Raw genomic sequence first — 17848 nt, forward strand, 5'->3', positions numbered from 1 at the left:
TAGTCTAGCCAGGAGCTGTGTCTAGGATGACTAGAAGAAGTGTGTGTCTCCAGAAGAAGAAGCAGTGTCTCCAGACAACTCACAATGGGTACTTAGCAGAAAGGGACTCAAATGCCAGGAGATATAGCACTTTGAAGTCACTGAGAATTTTGATTGTTACTGAGCACAAGCTAGTCTGTACTTGGAGATACGAATGCAGTTAGGCTGACAGACAGGTGGACTAACACCTGGGCTAAGTCATAAGGACAGCAACGTCATGGGATGCTGGAATAGGATTTGCTGGTTAAATCACCAAGTGCTTCATGGGACTCAACGGCCCGTATAATCTCCTGCCTTTTCTACTTAACATGTCCCATGAGGGCAGGGCCTGTGAAACTCTCCTTTATGGCTGTATCCTGGGTGTCAAGCCTGGTGACTGACACATGGTGGGGTCTTAACACATAGGCATCATATAAATCCTCATAGACGTAGACGGGGCACTTACAGATGATAAAAGAGAAAGGGGATTTTTACAGCCCATTCCTCCAGTCACTCAGGGATTTTACAGGAAGAAAAAGTCCAAGGAAACACTCCCATGTCAGAATGCAAGATACTCCATTCCCAATGACTGAGGAACAGGGCAATCCGAGAAAACCTGTGTTTTAAATACTCTATTGGTTAATGAGGTGTTACAACTGTGCTCTGTTTATTAATATTTATATGCTATTTGCTTTCCAAAACAAGTAAGTGGTTTGCAATAGAAGCACATGTTCTAGCAGGTGCACTGCTGTCAGACATCCATCCACATTACATGAGTGGCTTACCTGTCTCTCCAAAACGACCCCTCCTCCTTTTCTTGGCATGTTCCAAGGAGCCCAAGAAGAGAAGAACTGGCACAGAGAATCACCATAGCTAAGCACCATCTATCTCCCCGTTTCACCCAGTAAGGTCTTTGCATCACCTAGTTTCAGGCTCAGGAAATGCAGGATGGAAGTTCTTCAGAGCTCCATGGCATCATTGGCTTTCTTAAGACACAGCAGCCTCAACCTCCCATGCCAGTCACCAAAATGGATGATGGGCTTCTCCTCATCTATTTACCCAGGGGAGAAGTGCCATGATGACCACTGAGCATGAAATTTCCCTTCTGCTTCCTCTAGGACATCCATATAAGGTCCTTGACATATCTTGGTATGCGAGAGGCAGGCACTTGTATTTCTCATTGGCTAGCCTCTGCAGTCTCTCGTATTGATAATTTTGTGTGGTCCATCCAAGAACGATGCTGTAAATATTCAGATAGTCCTTGGCAGGAAAAAAAAAAAAAGCTTCCCCCACCCCTGCTCCAGGGGAATTTTTTCTTAGACAGTCACTGATAATGTCTTCTTTAAAGGTTATTCAACACTAAAAGTATAGCAAGCATCCCAGCATGATTAATTGAGGCAAGAAAGCCACTTTTAAAGAGATAAAATACCACCATAGTGTAAGTCAGCAAAATAGCCAAGTAAATCCTGTTGCCTCTGCTTATCGTGGGGGCTGCATTAAAATGAAATTAGCTCCAGAGGTCAAGATAATACTGTAGCATAGGGAGAGAATTATTGCTCTCCCTGAAGACTTTTCTCCCTGAGGCGAGACAGCACACATCCGAGATTAAACTTTCATCAGCAGACCCTGGAGTTCCATCAATCTCCCATTACTGTCTGACTCTGAGAGGCCTCTACCAGATGTCATTGGAGACTCTGTCTTCTATACAGAGACCCCAGCAAATTACACCTAGAAAAAGCAACAGTGGCCATGCACAGCGAAACTCAGATTAGCTCCAAACCAAGAGGCCCATTATTTCTAACTGTCTGTCATCTCCATCAGATATATGCTCTTTATCACTGACAATTTCTATCAAGTCAGAAAGGAAGTTTCCTTGGCACAGAAAGCAGCCACACACACTCACTCAAAAATGCCTAAAATGCTCCATCCTCTATGTGGTAAGTTCTGACATCTGAATATACCTGTGCAACTATAAATACAATAGAAGACAGTGAGTGTCTAGAATCCCCAAAGAATCTTCTTGCCTCGCAAAGATCCCTGCCTTCTGTCACTTGAGACAGATGAGTCTGCCTTGCCTTTTTTAGAGTTTTACATAAATGAAACCATACAGCCTGTACTCCTTGAGGGAGAGCCCAGTGCTCTCTGATCTAGCTTGGATCAGACAAACCACTTCAAGGCCCATATTCTAAAGGCTTGATCTCCAGTTGGGGAAGTACTATAGGCGGCAGGACCTTAAGGAGGTATGATCTATGGGTGGATGTTAGGCCACTGAAGGACATATTGGGACCCTTTCTCTCTTTGCTTCCCTACCACCATGAGGTTAATCGTGTATCTCTTATGTGTTATTGTCATGATTGTGATGACTCCCACAAAAAGAATATAAAATATGGAATCAGAAACAGAACAAAATTATTATTAAGAATAGGGCAGGGCTGGGAATGTGGCTTAGTGGTAGAGTGCTTGCCTAGCACGCATGACCCTGCGTTCGATTCCTCAATACCACATAAACAGAAAAAGCTGGAAGTGGTGGTGTGGCTCAAGAGGTAGAGCCCTAGCCTTGAGCAAAAAAGAACCTCAGGGACAGTGCCCAGGCCTTGAGTTCAAACCCCAAGACTGGAAAAAAAAAAAAAGAGCAGGGCAGAAAATTAAAGGCAGAATCTCTTTGGAGGGAGACACTCCAGGTTAGTCATTAAAGGAAAAATTCCAAAGGTAAAGGCTTGAAGTAAATTAGTGGATTAAACACTGGGTTACTAGAATTTGGTAAATAACAGTGAAACTCAAGAAGAGCCAGAAAACCTGGAAGGTAATTTGGTTTTGGATGTGATAAGTAGAAACTCGGGGGAACCTGGAATGTGGTTTTTGCTTCAATTAAAACTGTAATTGTTACTTGTAGTTACTAACTGCTAGTTCTGCTTCTATACACCTGCTTGCCATCACGTACATCATCACCTGCCCACCTGCTTGTGGCTTTAAAACCCTGAGGTAAGAGAGCTTGGCTTCTGTTCTTCACTGTCCTGCCAGTGGGGAGCAGTCACCGCGGCTAATAATGATTCCTAGCCTGATTGACTGAGCGTTGGTAACTACTTTCACTGATCATGGGCTTGAGTGCCCCCAGCCCCAGGAAGTTGGGATACTTCAATGATAGACTGTACTCAACAGCTCAAAAGCAACATGGTCAAACAACCATGAAATTCCTGAAATGAGGAGCTAAAAATTTTTTTGTCTGTGTGTGTGCCAGTTCTGGGGGGTTGAACTCAGGGCCTGGTTGCTGTCCATAGGCATTTTTGCTCAGGGCCAGCACTCTATCACTTGAGTCGCAGTTCCACTTCCAGCCCTTTGATAGTTAACTGGAGATCAGTAGCTCACAAACTTTCCTGCCAGGATTGGCTTCAAACCAGGTTCTTCAGTTCTCAGCCTCCTGGGCAGCTAGAATCCTGGCTGTAATCCAGGAGTAATTTGGAGGCAGAAAACACACATACACAAACCACACACACACACACACACACACACACACACACACACACACACACACACACACACACACACAAACTGTAACCCAGGAGTAATTTGGAGGCAACCCCCACCCACCTCCGCCACAGAACTGTAACTAGTAGACCATGGAACATGGGGTTAGCAATTGTAAGGGGGTGTGTGTGGCACGTAGGTTTGAGAGAACAAAAGAGGTTGCAATTACAAAAACTTAAGAAGCTTAGAGGCAGAGGCACTGCTGAGAAGTTGCTGGTATTTCTAGTTCAAAGGAGGACTCCTCAGGAATCATGAGCACCTTCATTGAGAGCATTAAGTCACCTTAATGGCGGCTGTGCTGGTGTATCTGAAGAAGGGTGTGATGAAGCTTGTTCTGCATTTCTGAGAACGTTGTTCAGAACTGTATTGGGATAGACACAGTACTAGGAAATGCTCAGAGAAACAGGATGCAAAGAAGGGAGTCTAACATTTGCTGAGAGAGGCAGGACCAGGTTTTACAGTCAGCCTCAGCATATCACAAAGATCAGGGAAGCACAGGTCCAGAACTAAGACCAAAGCTTAATAAAACTGGCACAGAGATAGACTTTAGTGGCTCACACCTATAATTCTAGCTGCTCAGAAGGCTGAGATAGAAAGATCTTAGTTCAAAGCCAGCCTGGGCAAAAATGTCCCTGAGACTCTTACCTCCAATGTAGGAAAATGTCAGAGTGGAGATGTGGCTCAAGTGGTAGAGCACCAGACTTGAGTAGAAAAAGCCAAACCAAAACACAAGATCCTGATATCAAGTCCCAAAACTGGCACAAAAAATAAATAAAACTGGCACAGGGGCGTGGAGGTATGGCTTGAGTGGTAGAGCGCTAGTGTGAGTGAAAGCTGGCAGTTGTTGGAGTTGAGAAACTTGAGGTGATTCATCTCAGATGGTGTTGGAAAGCCCATTATTTTACATCCTCTGTGGTAGGGGTTTCAACCTAGCAACTGTCTGCCCCACTCAAGATTCCATTTCCCATAAAACCTTGCAGCTAAATGCAGTTCATGGAATGTAAAGAGAAAGTGAGCTCAGTGAGGTATGCACATTTCAAGTCATCCTCAGCCTGCAGACTAAAACCCTTGACTTCATCAGACCATGATATCATTTGAGGAGTGGCAGGACAACCGATTAATCACCTCAGGTTGGAGCATGTACCCCTAAGTGGCACAAAGCTGCCCTGCCATACTAACTGTTCACAGCAGCTCCTCAAGAACTAAGCTCAGGTCTTGAATCCGGCAGACTCCCCAGCCCTGGAAGAGTACAGGGCTTGGCCTGTACTCTGTTAAAACAAAATGCTTACATAGGGATACAGGTTGACCCATTGTAACAATGAGATGCACAAGACACTATGTTGAAAAATGAACTTTACAATTTAGGTGGAGGGGGGGAGTATAGTTGTGGAGGTGGGAGGGAAGAGATGGTAGGGGAAAAGCAGAGGAGGAGGTAACTGCTTGATAGAAAATGTACTCATTACCTTGCTCATGTAACTGTAACCCTTCTGTATTTTTACAATAAAAAATGTATTTAAAAAAACTCATGAAGGTTTCACTTTAAGGAACAGTGGATGGGTAGTGCAATGTCTTCAGGCAGTCCTGAGAGCCCATGGTAGAACTAAGCCAGGGCTAGGAAAGGGGAAGTCAAAAAGAACTCCACTCTTCACATGACGACTTCCTCTACACAGCAGAGGCCGAGATCAACTCATTCTGCTCTGCGTGTATTACTACTCTAAAGCTCTGTCTGCAAGATCTGGGTCAGACTGGACTTCCCACTTCTTTTTCTCACTGCCCTTTAAGTTGTAGAAACTATTCCTAGATCTTGGGTCACAGTAAACAGTTTATCAAGCTCTCACTGCTATGCTCTACACACTCTAGAAGGGTTTTCTCTGGAAACCTTTCTGACCTAATCTCAAATTCCTAATCTTAAAATAGGGAAAGACATTCATCACCAAACTGCCTTTCACATTTCAAAATCTATCAGTAACAACACTCAGTGAGAAATGTACTCGCTGCCTCACTAATGTAACCGTATCCCCTCTGTACAGCATCTTTACAATAAAATAAAATTACAAAAAAAATCTTCGTTGGAATTTTCCATATTCTAATAAATAATGCCTCAAACAAAAGTAAGAAACTAAGACAGCACTGGCAAGAAACCAAGAACATAAAATATTTGTGAAAAGAAGCCTTTTGAAACAACTTGAACTAGGGTCTTTCATAAAACCCGAGGGAATATCCTAAAAAGAGATTTTTTTAAAAAAATTCATGACGATTGAAGCTAACTATAGTCTTTAGATAAAAGCTCCTGAAATCATAATCAAACGCTGAGTTAAAGATCAGTCATTTGGATATATACTACCCAGAAAAATCTAATTAAATATTGTTCGTCAAACCCAGAAAAGATGATAATGTAAAGGACTCGGCAGGAAGAGAAGTTATGCTGTATAATAATAATGTACGAACATTATCACAGGATAAATGTTCCACCTGAATATTAAAAAGCATTTGGGCTTAGTGCTATGGATGGCTGCTATTAATTACGAAGGAATTTCATCTTCATTAAAGCAGGCCCAACAGGGTCTCCACTTAAATAGCTACTGAAAGTAATTCTAATTTTTCTTAATAAACAAAAACAGTGATGTCGTGTTGCCACTAATTTAATGAGTTCACAAACCGGAGTAGCATTTTTTAGGGTGTTCTGTGTGTATGAACTTCCTTGGAAGGCAGTTTGAAGGCTTGGGTGAGTGACCCCTGCCCCTGGTGGAATATGAAAGGCCTCACTGAGAATGTTTTAGTCATATGTGGGGGAAGCTTGAAGGAGATATTGGGAACCTGGATCCTCTTCTTTCTCCTTTTCCTTCACAATCATGATGATGGCAGTAGCTTCCTTCATACCATCAAGATGTACTGTCTCTTTGTAGGCTCAAAAGCAACAGTTTCATCTAACTGATGACCATGGACCAAACTCAGGAAAACTGTGAGCTGAAATAATCTCTTCTTCTTAAATTAATTACTCAAGGTGTTTTGCTACAGTAACATAAAGCTAACAAACACAAAAAAGTCTCCAATGCATCCTTCATAAGAGGAGGGATGGTCACTTTGTTTAATCCAATCTCCCAGGTGACCCTAGTCCATTTAGTTTCCTCTCAAGGAAAATCTGTGAGTATTTTACCTGAAAAATCCCCCCCCCCCCCCACTGATATGGAAAATAAATGCTATTAATGGGGCCTGAAACTGACAATGGGCATCTACTTATTTTCTTTGTTATGGGAAACAGATGGGCTTAGCAGACTCTGTTGCCTCTGGCCAACACATACAAGGGATTTGGTGCCCCTTTCTAAAAGTCAGGTTCATATCTGTCACCAGGGAAAAGGGAGCCCTTGTGAAAAGTCCCCTATGCTCAGAGATTTCACTTGCTTGCTCTCAGTACTTCCAAAGAAGGCGAAGGCTGCTGAGAGAGGAAGGCTGCTGAGACTGAAGTCTCTGCTCATCTGTCCCAGCTGTGGAGGGACAATTCCAGCTGTAAGGCTCCAGCCATTCACACACTTGAGAAAGCCGTCCTTTATACTGATGGTGTTGGGGGGAGCAGAGGCACCCACTCTGGGGCTGCATCCGGAAATGTGGCAAATGTATGAACCTCCTCTCACCAGCCTCCATTCTAGGAGCCTTGAGATCTGTCTCACTGGCATCCCAAGGTACCAACGCATAGTGGAACCAAGAGGGAGGGAGTAGGCAGCCATGCTCTGCCAGACAATGGGCCTCTAGAGACAGCACAATAAAGACAGGAAAAATTCCCAGAGAGGACAAAGCTTTAGCAATGACTGAAACTCCTCAACCAAAACCAAGAGAGTCACCAATGGAGGTGACAGTAACTCCTCACTCAGTTCATAGTTCATAGTTCTGCCAATTCAGCCTGGCTGGGAGGTCAGCCCCTCACCCAAAGCACACTAATTACGTTTGAATTTCTTTAAAATGAATCATAAGCTCAGAGAGGCATTGGATTTTAAGAGTCTGGTGTACATACTTTTCTCATTCATTTTAACCACATCAAGAAACCCCCTAGGAGATGCCATGTTCTCAGCAAGAAAAGTTACAAAAGAGAATGCGAAATGGGCTCCTTTTCCCAAGCAAAATGAAACACTTTTATGTTTTATTCATGGCAAGTGAAAACCTTGTTCCTTTGTGGCATTACAAATTGAATTTGCTCTTGTAAATTGCTGTTAAAAAAAAAAGAATCAAAAACAAAGGAAAGTTTTTTTTTTTTAAGCAGGAATACAAAGGCCCTTTCTTCTAGGAATGAGAACTGAGGGGACCTATGGGGAGGGGCAGGGCAGGGAACAGAATCTTTCATTGGCAAACAGGCTATTTTATTTACTGCTCCAAAAGACAGCCCAAGGATCCCCACCAAGATCTTGCTGAGGTCCTGATAGTCTAAGGAATAGAACCTCCCCCCCCCCCCACTATAAATTATACTTAGGTTTCAAAACATAGCCAAGGCAGTGTGACCTAGTTTACATTACCACTGGGGGATGGGCTATGAGGGGCTCAGTCTGCTTTGTACCACAGCCCACCTCGTTAGGATCTGCAACAGCTCTCTCTTTTCTGCTTCATATTCAAAACTGTCCTTGAGGGGCTTTCCCTACTCCCACCCCATCCCCGTGGTGTGACTCTTTTACCCCTGGCATCTTGGAAAGGAAGCTGTGTAATTATCTGCATCTGCTATGTGTATGTTGCTTTAAGAGAATCAAGAGCAAACATTCATTAAGCATTTGCCATGGCTCTTATCAAGCCTCTTATCTCTGCCAAATACTGCATATATATACACTGGTTCACATGATCTTCATTTCTCAGATAGGAGAAAAGAAATCTCAGAAAGCTTGAGTCATTTTGTCAACTGGAATGTGAATCATCTCTCCACTTTCCCCCTTCCTCATTCTATTTGAGCTCAATTTTAAAGGGTGGGACACCTGAAAACTTCCATGGGATCCACCAACAACCTAACATTGAAAATATACAACCAGCTTAGTGGCAGAGCGACTGTCTAGCCAGCACACCTGGCATGCTTGAAGCTGTGGGTCTGCGTTCAGCACACCAAACAAAAACAAATAGGAAAGCTACCCACAGCAGATCTAGTTGCATAAGTATGTCATGATCTCTACCTTGGCTCCTGCCTTAAAAGTCAACTTGAAAAAGAACAAGCACTTTGCATCCAGAACCTTCTAGTAAGGCTAAATGTTTGTAATGACGACCAACTGGCATTAGAGTTTCCTTGTAAAGTCACCAGTGGATGTAAAGGCATCAGCTCCCGTCTTCAGCTCTGCCAGGCAAGCAGTTCATGCATCATCTATCCGCTCTTCCATCCAAAGCACCTGCCCAGCTGTCAGATGCACCTCAGCCCAGGAAACATTATCCAATCAGTATTCAGAGAACACTCTGGTTCTCTTTTGTAGACCATTTCTCGCATCTGGTTCCAGCATAATGCTTGTTCTTTGACTGACGAGTATTTAGCTATAATCCTTTCTTTCTGGTGTAGGACTTGGAACTGGATCAGAGGACCCTCAAGTATGCTAATGCTTAGCGTTCATAGAAAAATGCCTTCATATGGCAAGGCAAACCCCACTCATTCTAACAGTACCGTACAGCCCGTTAAAAAAGCAAGAGGATTCAGGTATAAACCAAAAGCCTACAAAGGCCAGCTCTTTGTCATCTGGGATTTTCCCCCTTGCTTGTGCTATGTTCTTGTTTGCTTTCAGTAAAGCAATTTCTAATCATCTTACGGCTTGTCCCTAGATGTTAAGGGGCTCTCATATCATGAGAATTGCTGAAGCTTGACTCTGGTTTGTTTGTAAGAGTTAACAGCACTTAATGTAACCTACTTAACAACAATCTAGTGAGGTGCTAGTGGCTCACACCTGTAATCCTAGCTACTTAGGAATCTGAGGCCCACAGGATCACAATTCAAAGCCAGTCTGTGCAGAAAAGTTTGAGAGATTTTTATCTCCAAAATAACCAGCAAAATGCCAGACTGTAAGTATGGCTCAAGTGGTAGACCATCAGCCATGAGCGAAAAAGCCAAGTGAGAGCATAAGGCACTGAATTCAAATCCTGGAATCAATACACACACACACACACACACACACACACACACACACACACACACAATCCCCAAGTATGCTGTCTGTGACAAAAGCCATTTAAATTATAAGCCACATATGTGCTTGAAAACTAGAATGTTCATGTTTCTAGTCATCATGGAGAACAGAAAACGCAACACACAAAAATACAAGGAGGTAAATGATCCACTTTCGGTAGCATTTCACAGAAATACACATGAATGCAATTTTGACATAACCAGACATTTCAAGAGTTTAGCCAGCTCCAATGTCAGGATTTCCTGGCAATTATGGTTTAATGAAGGTTTGTCATTGAAGGATGCACGGCCTTATCACTTCCTGGTAAACCCTCTATGAGAAAATACCAGTGGGAGGATCTCTGTTATGGCAGGTGGCAGGCAGATAGAATGAAATTGATCAGAGAAAGACTGCAGGGGTGTGGCTCAAGTGGTAGAGTCTTAGCAAGCACAAGGCCTGAGTTCAAGCCACAGGACCTCAAAAGACAACACGTAACAACAAACAAGAGAGAAAAGTAAAGGCATTGAGACTCGTGGGTGAGGAGGGAACTTAGAATGTGGATGGCTAGGAGAAGTACAGAGAAGCTGAAGGCAAGCACCATAGCTTGCAGAGATTTGAGGCCCAAGAGCTGGGAAAGGGAGTCACCAGAACTAGATTATAGGGAGGTGCTCTCATCTGTGATGTTTCTAACCAGAGTTTCTGTCAAGTCAAGTTACAAAGAAGGACAGATTCAAGGAGGTGCTATGAGCCCACACTGTAGGGTCAAGTGAGGGGATCAACTTCAGAGACATCAGGGGAGGGGCCCAGGACTTACCGGCCATTGTCGCGGCCCACGCCCCACACACGGATGCTCACGATGGGTTGGGAGTGCAGGACACTGCGGTCCATGGGGTCCACCAGGCTGAGCACATCATTCTCCAGGATCAGGTACATGTCCTTGCCCTGCAGCCCAAGAGAAAACCCTGTCTTCCTCAGGTCTGCATCCCATTCAAACAAAGGAAGCTGCCCTCTGGGTTCACACTTGGTGTTCTTAAGAGGGAAGCATTCTTCCCAGGCTGAAACACACTTCCTTCCCACCCCTCTAGCCCTCAATTTCTCTATTCTCCCAGTGCCCTGCAATGTGTCCTCAGTCTGCTTTCTAGCCAGCGCTGATTTCACTTATGTACATTTCTGAATCTGATGTGGAGTCCATAGCTCTACTAGCCCCTCACCCTGCATTGCTCAGGCCACACCCTCTGCTTTCCTGGTCTCTCCTCCAACCACTTTTACACCCCTTCACGTCCACACAGCATGGCCACACCACACTGGCTGGTTCTAAGAACAGCTCATAGCTCTCTGCCTTGGTTCCTCGTGGAACATATTATGCTGTGTGCCTGAGGTGCAGGTTTATGAGCTCTGCACTCAGCCCTACAAGAGCTTGGTTTAATGATCTCCAACTAAGCAGGTGAGGAAACTGAGGCTTAGGGTTAAAGTATCCTGCAGGAAGTCAGCCCCAGTGCAAGGCACTGTGGTAGCACTGAGCTGGGGTGGGGGTAGGGGGGAAGCTCAACTTTCACAATGCTCCTGGGGATCTTCAAGCTTTTGTGTCTCATCTTCTATGTATGTCAGTTGTTTTGTGGGTTAGAAGAGTAGACTCTCAACTTTATTCTTTCCCTGTGTAATCCTTGGTGACTCTTCAATCCCAAAGAAAGACAGATCCATTGCTGTTCTGTTAAGCTTTTGAGAATAATGTCTTAGGTTCCTATCAGAAGTTGTTAAGAGTAAATTCAGCTATGCTGCTCAGGGTGCAACACTGCTCCTACCAGCCAGTGTTGAAGCCTGTGACCAGTGTTGGCTGGTGTCCACAGCTGACATTCAGAATGATCTAGTCTCCCCCAAGGAGCAGCTAAGTCACTGCAGATAAAATCACTGACAGACAATACAACTTGGGCAGACTGATGTGGCCGAAGCAATGCAGAGCCTGGAGCAATAGGTTGTGTGCTGCCTCAGACCTATGCTACCTCTAAATGTCAGTCACTAGCATTAAATCTCAGCAACCTTCCTAGGAAATCTTAGCTATGAATTGTTCTTTGGAATAGTTAGCATTTTGGTGGAAGGAAAGAGAAGAGGGATGGATAATTCATGCCTGGGTATCAGATGGAAAGTGGGAGGTAATAAACATAATGATTGGGTAATAAACATCAAAAAGGTATACAGGTGTTTTCTTGGGTAGGAAAGAATTCTTCCTCCTCTGTTCCTGTGCCTGAGGTTTAAAAGTCTGGCTGGCAGTTCAGCCCCAGTTGAAAGCAAACAGACTACCTCATGGGAAGACTTGGGAACCCAGCTCTCATGGTGACATGGTACTAGATGGTAAGTGGAGTTCCAAACAGTTCAATCCGAAAGCAAACTTCAGCACCCATGTTTAAGCAACTGGACAAGTAGGGTTGCTCATGCAGTGAGCATATGCTACAATGCAGAGCACAGGAGGAATAAAGTTTTCTCTGTGTGGTGTGACTTTGTGCAGATTTGGTATTTTTCACTGACTCATTTTTCTGAAATTAACCAACATTTCAAAATAGGACCCCTTTGCTGAAAGTGAAAAAGAAGACCCAGGGACCAATTCCCCAATGGATTCTGTTTTAAATGAGGAACAGGGGATCTGGAGGATAAAGGATCAGCTTCTGCGTGGGTCACAGCCCCTGGAGAGTACCCTTGGAAAGCTCTGTGTCTCCTCCCCAGAAACTGGTCTTAACAGACCTGCATCCAGATTTCTGAAGGCCTCCAGACCCCGTGAGCTCATGAGTGGACCTGTGAGGACATGAGATTAGCTACCAGGTAGACTATCATCTAGCCAGGGCCTCTCCCATGTGGCCGTGCTAAGAAAGGAATTATCTGGATGGCCCATGCCAACACTCCCTGTCTTTATGTGGAAACACACTGGTAAACACCCTCCAGCCCCACCGTGCCCTGTCCTCTAGAGCACGGAGTTCATGAAACACGGGGGAAATGCCGCAAAGGGGGTCACAGATGATTCCCACTCTCTACTCACCTCTCCCCAAATGCCCACGGTATCCCGGATGTCGTTTTTGCAGTAAGAAAGCTGCCTGATGCAGTTGTTGACAGCCACGCTGCTTTTCCCAGGGGCGAGGTCCTCCTCTGCCATTTCTACCCATCCTAGAGAGCGCACAGCAAAACACTGGAAGACAAAGCCAGGGGACAGGAAGTGATGCCTCGGCCAGGGCTGATGTCTACCATTTCACACTAAAATCTCCGGGCTGCTTACAGAGGCTGCCGAACACACCTTCAGGGGCCTCATGTTCAAGCACCTAATTTCACTAACAAATCCTCTCTTGTTGGAAAATTACATGGTAAAGAAAACTTAAGGGTAATCTTGTTCTCTTAGATGTGTTGTTTCCTAAAACAAATTATTAGAAGTGAAAATTATGGGGAAAATGAATGGGCACAAGAACTGCTGAGTTTCCATGATCTATGTTAAGGTAGGTTTTGTTTGTTTTAAACATAAGAAACATAACTCCATGAGATCTGTTATTATTAAACACTCAGGAAAAGAAAATAGAAGAGGGAATTGTGCTGTTTGAGCTTAGGGCCTTGTATTCTTGCTTGGTTTTTTCACTCAAGGCTGGTACCCTGCCACTTGAGCCACACCTCCACCTCAAGCACTTGTTTCTAAAAACACAATGTCTGATACCCAGAAATAGGGGAAAACATGGGGAAGGGGGACATGCTTCCTGGGTAAAAAGGAATTTTGAGGACAAATGGTGTTTTGTATCAGAATCAGACCCTGAAATGCTTGCCTATAGAGCCATAAGATTTCTTAAAGTCCGAGTCCCATTCACTTTTCTATCATTCAAGTTCAGGTATTTTCTTTGTGGTCATGCCCCCTTTCAAAGGTTCATATATTCATTTTGTATTCTTCTTAATTAAAAAAATATTACCTGCCTATTTTATCGTTTTTTTGGGGGGGGGGTGTTCCGGTCGTGGGGCCTGAACTCTGGGCCTGGGTGCTGTCCCTCAGCTCTTCAGCTCAAGGCTAGTGCTCTACCACTTGAGCCACAGCGCCACTTCCAGCTTTTTTTTTATGTGGTGCTGAGGAATTGAACCCAGGGCCTCGAGGATGCAAGGTAAGTGCTCTACCACTGGGCCACCTTCCCAGCCCCGCTGCTTATTTTATCAAGTCATCCTTTATTGAAGGATGCACAGAGCAAACTGCCCAGCATGAGTGAGGGTGATTTGCTCCCAGCTTCTATCAGCAGGGCTGCTGACCGCAGTACTGTCTGGGCTGAGGGCCCTCATCCCACCCTGTGTCCCGAAGTCCCTTCCAAACTATGCATTATCTGAAGAGACCATCCTTCCAGGCCAGGAGGGGCTGACAAGCAGCCACACTCTTCCTTGGTAGTTTTCCAGAGAGAAATTCAAAAAGGAAAATGCAGAAATGGCAGTAATTTGTCCTCGTGTGACCATCACTGAGTTTAGATCAGCCTTCTCATCCCAACCACCATGACCAGATCAGATACCCCCTTCCTTTTTCCTCAGGATGGGTGAAGAGGATCCACCAAAAACAGCCCATTCAACAAACTACATACTATACTGGTGTCCCAGAGGGGAAGGCTGAGCACACAGTAAGTAAGCCTCAGCTGCCCTTGAAGGGGCCCCCAAAGCCCTTGGCAGCCTGTCTCCTGGAGAAAGGTATGGGAGAGCCCTTCCCAGTTCTTGTGCACTGGTGGATATGCTGCAGGAAAGCTTACTGCAGAGACTGGTAGTGTGGAGCTGGCACGAGCTGCCTTGTGATCCACACAGGGTCAGCCCCTGATCAGCAGCTAAGATGCTTCTCTGCTGGCCCCTCCTACCGCTCAGCTTCCTCAGCTCCCAGACCACACTGTGCTTGTCCAGTGGACAGGCACACAGCACTGAATATTGGGACTGCTTTATTAAGATGTACTTCCTGGGTCTAAGCTAGTGAGCACTCAGCTCCAGCTATTTTTCCAAGGAGCTACTACAGCTCACTGAACCATTCACATTAGTTCTCAGCAAAGACTTTTGTCAGTAAAATCACAACGTCGCAATCGAACCCCTTAGACTGCCATTTTGATCTTGTTATGACCCTTCTACCTCATAAAAACAAAACAAAACAAAAAACCCAAAACAAAACAGCTGGACTCTTGGTTTGGAGAACAGTCACTTATTATCTACTTCTGCTCTTAATAGCAGAAGGAGGCAGAGCAGAGTTGTATCATCTGAGAGAGCAAACGAGGTGTTTTGCGCAGGCCACAGTAACTCACTTTCACTTATTCTCACCTCCACCTTCCAGGATGGTCCCCACTCATATCATAGACCAGGAAAGTGAGTGCAGCACAAAGCTGAGATTCCAGTGCAGGTGGTTTGGCTTCTGGTGTCTAAGCTCTTATGGAAGGGGCAGTGTCATGTGGAGTCAGGGCCCCCAAAGACGTCATAGACTGCAACAGTGCTATTGCTCTGGAGAACAGCCATAGCCAAGTTTAATAGATATGGCCACCCTGGGCAAGTCATTTACTACACTCCAGGTTTGTTAATTTGTAAAAATGGGAATATGCATAGCATCAGTTACCTCACAGGGTTTCATGAGGAAAACGCGGTAGAGAGCTAAGCATACAGAAAACATTCAATGGACACTTGCTGAGTGAAACAGCAAACACAGACAGTGCCATGTAAAATCTTAAGTCACCAAAAGGAGAAAGTGACAGAGGAAGAAGACGTGTTATCAGAGCAACCCCATGACCCAGTGTCTCCTCGATGTTTCTGTCTTATGCTCATTACTCTGGCAAAATTAACAGCAGCCTTTCCTTTGCTCTCTGAAGTGCTTTGGGTAGGACTATAAATTATGAATTGACCATAGTCAACATCTAGTGAACTTAGCCTCTGGCGTAGAAACTAAGGCTCAGACAGAGGCATTGTGATGATCAGTTTAGTAGAAAAAAGGGTTCAAGATGACCAGGAGTTGCTCTCAGCAGACAGCTTAGGAATAGCACTGGTGTCCTGTAATGGGCATCCCAGGGCACCAGTGCTATTGTAGGATGGTTACAGACTCTTAAAACCAGCAAGCTGGATGTGTCAGCATACAAGAGGCTGAAGGAGGAGGATCATGAGTTTGATGCCAACTTGGGTTAAAAGCAAGACCTTACCTTCCTTGCCTCAAAAAATTGGAAGCCAAAACCAAAACCAAATCCAAGATACCAGGAACATATTTTCCCAACATATTTAAGCTGCCTACTAATAAAGTCTCCAACTTGTGAATACTCAAGAGAGTTCATTAATAAGAAAGGTTAAAGAACACAGGCTGCCTTTTGTTCCTTGAGTCTAAGAACACATGGATTTCTATAAACCATCTCAGTAAACCCAAGCATATCCTTCTTGGCTAAGAAATAGGAATCACCTAGCCCACCACAACACATTTAGAAAACCCTTTTGTTGTGCTGCTAAAATAGGGAGAAAGCCCAAATATATAGTTAGGATGATGACAAATTCATTTCAAATTATTTTCCCTATGCAATCCTACCTGTGTTTTAATTCAGTTTTGGTTCTGAAAAGAGCACCACCAATCCATATGGCTAAAGAAAAAGGATAGAAGCTGGGTGCCAGTGGTGCCTATAATCCTAGCTACTCAGGAGGCTGAGATCTAAGGATCACAGTTCAAAGCCAGCCCGGGCAGGAAAGTTTGTGAGACTCTTATCTCCAATTAACCAACAGAAAATAGGAAATGGCACTGTAGCTCAACTGGTAGAGCACTAGCCTTGAGATGAAGAGCTCAGGGACAGCGCCCAGGCCCAGGGTTCAAGCTCCACAACCGAAAGAAAAAAAAAAAAAAAGCCAGAAGTGGAACTGTGGCTCAAGTGGTAGAGCGTTAGCGTTGAGCAAAAAGACAAAAGAACCCTGGTTCCCTCCCAGAGTTTTACAGAGCAACGGGCACTGTTCAGTGCTGCCCCCATGCGGCAAGGAAAGTTTATAACATCTTATCCTTTCCTTAAATGCAGGACAAAGATACTTAACATAATTAGCTGCTATGGTAACAGATACTATTTTTAGGGTAAGAGAGGAACTAGAACCATTTACTCAAATCATCTGCCTATCTTCTTTAAACCTTGAAAAAAAAATAGCACATGCACTTTCACTGATGCCCATTCCCTAGTAACTCTTAATCCACAAAGGCAAAAAGAAATATAATATCTCAGGGTTGGGATGGTACAATTGAGTGTCTCTGGGACTCAAGTTTCAACTTGCAGTTTACTAGCAGGAAACTTTGGGTTCGGTTTCTTCACCTGTAAAAGCAAATGCCCACATTGTATAGTACTGTGAGTATTCCACAAAGTAATAAAGGCAAAGTGCTTAGCGTACTGGCTGTGATGTAGCCAGAATTCACTACACATTTTTATCACTACCTTTATAAATACTTATTCTTTCCCATTCATGGATTTTAAAGATTTCTCAGTCAAACTAGCACATGGAGATAGATTATAGTAGACTATAATGTGTGCGAATAACCACCTTTGATAAAACACAGAAACCCATTTATTTGTCTAAAACTACACTCTTCCTAAGACAGGCCCTGAATGTAAAATGTGGGTTCACATTCCAGGACTGCCACTTCACATCTGTGATCCTGGGCAAACTAATGACCGGGCCTCCGTTTTCTCATCTGTAAAATGTGGCAACTAAAACATCGGTCTCCCAACACAAATCAATTACTGTGAGGATTAGAGTTTGGAGATGCTCCTGTTGGGTTTGTTAGTTATTATGGGAATTTGTAGATGAATTAGGAAGGACATAGCTCTGGACCCGGGCTTCCTTATCTCCTTTTATTTTTCTCCTTGCCCCTCATCTACCCAGAACCAAATTGTTTCATTATAACTGGAACAGTCACCCCAATGTTAACTTCTCTCTCAGAGTCCTATACTAAGATAGACAGTTGCCTACAAGAGAATGTTCTCCAAAGACATGAAGAGTGGTACAGAACACAATGTAAAGCCTTTGTTTCTATGGACACAGAGTCTTGGGTTCCAATTCTTCTATTCCAATCAGCAGGTGCTCAGCCTTCAGGATTCTACATCTACTTGGTTGACAAATGATAATATTACTAAGCTCTCAGAGACGTGAGGAGATTCTAGAGAAATGATATGGGCAAATGGCTGGCATACTGTAGGAACTCAACAGATGTT

General features: G+C 44.2%; 1 protein-coding gene across 5 annotated transcripts in view; it reads right to left on the bottom strand.

Moving 5' to 3' along the window:
- The window catches only part of Apbb2 (amyloid beta precursor protein binding family B member 2), a 275577-nt gene that overhangs the window by 46408 nt on the left and 211321 nt on the right, over positions 1-17848 (bottom strand). For all 5 annotated transcript variants that reach the window (XM_042677999.1, XM_042677998.1, XM_042677995.1 and 2 more), the window contains 2 exons: positions 12688-12834; positions 10474-10601 (listed from right to left, as the gene is read on the bottom strand). In XM_042677999.1, the coding sequence (XP_042533933.1) occupies positions 10474-10601; positions 12688-12834 (275 nt within the window). The remainder of the gene's footprint in view (positions 1-10473; positions 10602-12687; positions 12835-17848) is intronic.

This window comes from Dipodomys spectabilis, unplaced genomic scaffold (genome assembly GCF_019054845.1).
Source record: "Dipodomys spectabilis isolate Male_0828 unplaced genomic scaffold, ASM1905484v1 ptg000043l, whole genome shotgun sequence".
NCBI lineage: Eukaryota > Metazoa > Chordata > Mammalia > Rodentia > Heteromyidae > Dipodomys > Dipodomys spectabilis.